At 39.2% G+C, this 5,538-nt stretch overlaps 1 protein-coding gene across 1 annotated transcript; it reads left to right on the forward strand.

The window, feature by feature from the left end:
- Nucleotides 1-245: 245 nt before the first annotated feature.
- On the forward strand, nt 246-3,348 carry LOC124148721 (vimentin-like). The gene is made up of 2 exons (XM_048403097.1): nt 246-311; nt 1,316-3,348. The coding sequence occupies exon 2, from the start codon at nt 1,340-1,342 to the stop codon at nt 2,234-2,236; it is 897 nt and encodes a 298-aa protein (XP_048259054.1). The 5' UTR covers nt 246-311; nt 1,316-1,339; the 3' UTR covers nt 2,237-3,348.
- Nucleotides 3,349-5,538: the final 2,190 nt, after the last annotated feature.

Raw genomic sequence — 5,538 nt, forward strand, 5'->3', positions numbered from 1 at the left:
CTGTTATGAATTCAGTAAACAACGTAAGCAAACGCCACCAGCAAGAGCATACCCTCATAGAAAGACATGATACATTATTCATGAGAAATCTCGTCCAACTACGAGGCACCAACTGAGAAACACACAGGTCACCTCAACCGGATACCGGTGAAGGTAAAGTGATATAAGAGAAGGCAGAGGGGGTCTGACGTCACACAACTACCTGGTTAAATCCAGATAATGTAAGCTATAAAAATAGGGATATACAGGGGATATACGCAACAGAAGTATTCCAACCACACTGAAAGCAAGACCTATAGACATAGCTGCAGGTACGTTCCAATGATCCTTAAGCATATATTTTAGTGGCGCGAGTGCGTGTGCCTGCGTATTTGTGTACCCTCATTTAGAACGATTGTTCTTCACTGCATAATGTCATGTATCGGTAGCTCTGTCTAAAAAATGTGGGTGCTACTGCAGAGCAGGTGGTGAGGTGAGGTGATGTGAGGTGATGTGCAATTGGGTTTAACGTCGCGTCCAAGATTACCGCACGTATATAGCGACGTTGGTAGAGCAGGACATGCTTACCCTTTTCATAAAACACTATGTGCCATGATGACCCATTGATATTATTAACACCGCTATTTCGCCTTCTACGCCTATTGGAGTCCTTTTCGGCGGATAATAGAGACTGGTTAGTCTCTGGCGTTGACATAAGAGTCAACTAACAAAGAAATCTTTGGTCCGAGAGATTACAACTGACCCAATCCCCCCACCCCCTCCTCCACCCCTTTCCCATGTTGCAAAACAAGCATATTTCTTGAACGTTTTTAATTACTTATAAACGGTATATCTGCTTTTACTTTCATCAAATCAGTATATGCGCTGTCGGTCCCGTGAAGATGCCGGGTTAGAATTGGCTTCAGCAACCCATGCTTGTCGTAATGGAAGACGGGTGGTCAGGCTCGCTGACTTGATTGATGCATGAATCACTGATTGTCTGGTCCAGACTCGATTATTTACGTCATATAGCTGGAATATTGCTGAGTGCGGCGTTAAACAACAAACAAACAAACAACAGATTCGATTATTTACAGTCCGCTAACAAAAAACTTGGATATTGCAGATAGCGATGTTAAAAAACAAACTAACACTATGTGCTGTCGTGTCACTCGATTTTCTGGTCCATAATTTGATTGTCTGTCAGGCTGCCATTGCATGTAGGAATGCTCCTATGGGACATCAGGCAACAGACACTTTTTTTATGCAAATTGGTGCCAACAAGTATATGAAACAATTACATGTATATTCATATTTAAATCTTAAATCATTGCAGCAATATAAGAGTTTCAAGTTCATCATGGCTCGCATCGCAAACGAGAGAGGTAAAATGAAATATGGAGACGAACTTTGTATACAGAAAAATATAATGAAAATTGAAGAGACAATTGAGGCAAAAGAGCTGACTGGACCTTTGTTTGCAAGGCAGATCATAGATGTGCATGATATGGGATCCATTGACATGGGTCCCAACAGACAAGAAAGAGCAAGAAGACTACTGAATATTCTTTTGTTCAGAGGGTCTGAGGCATTTCAAGGCTTTCTTGAATCGCTGGAAGTAATGGGGTACAAAGAACTTGTAGATCTTCTCAAAGGGACACAGTCACAAATTTCTGAACATGATGTAAAGTGTTTCTTAAAGGACGAGAAAAAGGCGAAAGATCTAGATAGGGAGGTACAAATACTGAAGCAAAGAATTGTACGGGTTGAAAAAAGCAGAGCTCAAAGGGAAGATCTTGTAGTATTGAGACATGATGTCGAAGACGAGCTCAAGAACGTCAATATTACACTCCAGAAGATTGAAGAACTTAGTCAAGCTAACAGAGAGACCACAGATACAATCAATAGTCTACGCCAAGAACTGGAGAAGAAAGAGGAGCTACTAGCAGAAGCTCGACGGCATATTCAGGCCCTGAGGACTAAAGTTTCTAGTCTGGAGACTAAAAATGAACAACTTCAGCGGACAGTATGCAGGCTCCAAGAACAAATTCGCAGCAATAAAGAAGCGAGTGATAAGAAGTTCTATGAAATGGAGGCTGAGAAAGAAATAACAGATGAACGACTTGCTAAGATGGAAGTTAACCAGAAACAAATGCTAGACATGATGAAGAGACTTGACCCGACTGGGAAGAAAGAACCAAAAGGTCGAAAAACAAACCAGAAGATTGTACCAAGGAACAGATTCCAAAATAACTGACCCGTTCCAGAGCGGACAATCGGATGGATTACCGTTTATCTTTATCATTCTGTATAAAGAATGATGATTGACTGGCCTCGTCCTCTTTGCTTGACAGATGTTGTATTCTATATTCTTGTATAGAGCTGATAATAGCTGATTTTTCTATACACGACGTTGGCTTCATGAGAGTTGCTTGAGAAGGTTTTCTTAGTATCACAAGATGATGGTGATTTCTTCACGGAACTAAAATCAACAATTGTGATTTTATTATTTCTTTTAATATACTCTCTCAAAAAAGAAACGAATAACGAAAATGGTAATTTGATGCAGCAATGTATTGGTACAGGGTGGGTTTTTCAGAAATATTTGTTTTGTTTATGATTTATCTGGTGTTTTTGTCTAAAAACGTCATATCCAAACGCATCCCGCATGAAAAACCCGTATGTTAAAGCATGATTTTCGATAGACGCATTTAATGTCACAGAACACGTATTGCACGTGCAATGCGCTTTAAACTCGGGGATCACATCGTGTCGTGAATGGGTGTATCCTACACTGGAAGAAGTGCGTTGGTGTTGATCCAAGGCAACCTGACAGCGCAACGCTTCTGCGATCAAGTCCTTCGTACACACCTTCCTTCCCATTATCAACCGCCAGAGGGAGCTATTCCAGCAGGATAACGCCAGACCTCATACGGCACGTGTCACGAGGGCCTTCCTCCAGAATGAGAACATCAATGTGCTGCCCTGGCCCTCCAGATCACCAGACTTAAACACGATATAACATCTTTGGGATGCCCTGGACAGACGGGTGCGACAGCGTAACCCACATCCCCAGACACTCCAGCAACTAGCACATGCACTACAGGCAGAGTGGGCTACATTGCAGCAACATTAGATTCAGAGACTAATTCGTTCTATGCCGAGACGATGTCACGCAGTTCTGAACGCCAATGGTGGTCATACGAGGTACTGACTTCAGCGCCATCAAACGTCTATGTGTGATTCATAAACTGACTTTTTCCGATGTCTTATTAAACAGTGACATTTCCTGTGTTAAGTTTCTTCGAATTCCATTTGCTATTAACTTGTCCACAGTGTATCAAAATAAAAAGAAATCTGTAGTTAAAATTCTTATATGCGTTTCTTTTTTGAGAAGGTATATTAAAAAAAACAAAGCCCAAACTTGGATGGCCTTGATAGATGAAAACATTAGTGTTGGTCCAAATGTGGCCAAAAAACCAACAACTAATAGAGCAATATTATATTAATAGCTAACATTTATCAGAGGTTTCAACTGACCATTGTTTCCAAAATAACCATAATCAAGCAGAGACGACAACTTAACAATGACCCATTATCTTACCCTCAACATAGATGGAGAATCAGTATCTCTCTAAGAGAAAAATGGAAACAGGATCAAGAAAAACAACAACAAAAGGATCCAATAGACACTGCAGACTTCAAAGTCAATGTTCTTTCAAGATATCGGTTTTTCTTTTGAACCTGATTAATAAATTAAATTTTGCGGGAGCCTGTTGTACTGACACCATTTCAAACTTCTTAATGACCCTCTCAACTGTTGAATAAAATCCATGTCTACAAAACACAACACTGTGTTTCAGGTATGATTGTAGCGTAAATTTTAATCATGCAAATAAAATTGAATGAAGAATATATAGTTTTATTTTCTAGATGTGAAATTATTTTAGTTTTTCTTTCTGAAGGTAATATAATTTTCATACCGATTATGCATGTATAAATAAAATGTAAAATAACTTGTCTTCATTTCAACACATTTTATGATTTCTTTCCAAATTGATCTTTTTACACCTATGAAGAATATACAAAATTTATTGATCAACATTGTTGAGGTTTTTCAAAAACATTAGGAGGGTTAAATTATGTTATAAAGTTTTCTCTTCTATTTTGCCTTTTACAACCTAATGAAATCTGTTTCGGCGGATAGTCGATTTCATTTGATTTGATCTGGTTTCATCAAAAGCACAGCAGCATTATCAATTATGCTTAGTTGACCTCAAAAGAAATGTTTGGGCACGAGTCATTAAAATTGCCCCAACTGTGGTGCAAAACAAACACAATTCTTAAACATTTTGCTTTATTTAAAAGTGCAGATGTGCGGTCTTTGTGTACTGATTCGGGCAACAACAACTTTTTATTTATTTATGCAATGTATTTCCATGTGTAAAATCAGAGCCAGGTGTGGAATCGTGACCCCAGCGTGTAATTGTTGCGATTGGTTCTACTGGTTTACAAATAATTACAAATTATAGATAATGTACTGCATATTTGCTCCAGTGGACGTAGTTAAATGCTGAATAAAGTGTCTCAAGTTAAAAACGTGGTGAGGAGTTCACACAAGACAGTAACAAATGTACCAAATCAGTATCAAATCCCCATTTATCACTGTATCTTAATACCAATAGACTAAGTCAATCTGTCAAATATATCACATAAAATTGTCAGCCAATTTGTGATATAAATTTTCAGGCATTTTTACAAATAGACTAAATTTAGATTTTGACTATGGCATGAACGCTTATTTCCCTTCCAAAACAAAAAGGAATGGACGTCTATGTCACCTGCACAAACGACCATTTAATATGGAAACAATCCGACAATGACTCTAAGCTTATACACCGAAACAGTCTGTGCGTTTTCCAAATACAAGTCACTGTGACAAAACCCTTTCCATACTCATAAGACATCTCGAGCTAACGGTAAGAGTCTGAACAAGCAGGAAGTCAGCGTTATGTTAATCACACTGATACAGTTGTAGTGCCAAGTCGCTATGTCGTTTAGTCCAGTTCGTGTATTCTCAATATTGTTACCCAGTCGTCTAAGGCGCCGAGCATACACAAACTGGATCCACTCAATGACATTGCGACACACTGATACAGTTATAGTGCCAAGTCGCAATGTCATTTAGTCCAGTTCGTGTATTCTCAATACTGTTACCCAGTCGTCTAAGGCGCCGAGAATACACGAACTGGATCCACTCAATGAATGACATTGCGACACACTGAAACAGTTATAGTGCCAAGTCGCAATGTCATTTAGTCCAGTTCGTGTATTCTCAATACTGTTACCCAGTCGTCTAAGGCGCCGAGAATACAAGAACTCGATCCACTCAATGAATGACATTGCGACACACTGTAACAGTTATACTGCCAAGTCGCAATGTCATTTAGTCCAGTTTGTGTATTCTCAATACTGTTACCCAGTCGTCTAAGGCGCCGAGAATACACGAACTGGATCCACTCAATGACATTGCGACACACTGATACAGTTATAGTGCCA

The sequence above is a fragment of the Haliotis rufescens genome, unplaced genomic scaffold (genome assembly GCF_023055435.1).
Source record: "Haliotis rufescens isolate VD_foot unplaced genomic scaffold, xgHalRufe1.0.p SCAF_3, whole genome shotgun sequence".
NCBI classification, from domain to species: domain Eukaryota; kingdom Metazoa; phylum Mollusca; class Gastropoda; order Lepetellida; family Haliotidae; genus Haliotis; species Haliotis rufescens.

What these genes read in the sequence shown, in the direction of transcription:
- LOC124148721 (XM_048403097.1), top strand. Translation starts at nt 1,340, where the DNA reads ATGGCTCGCATCGCAAACGAGAGAGGTAAAATGAAATATGGAGACGAA.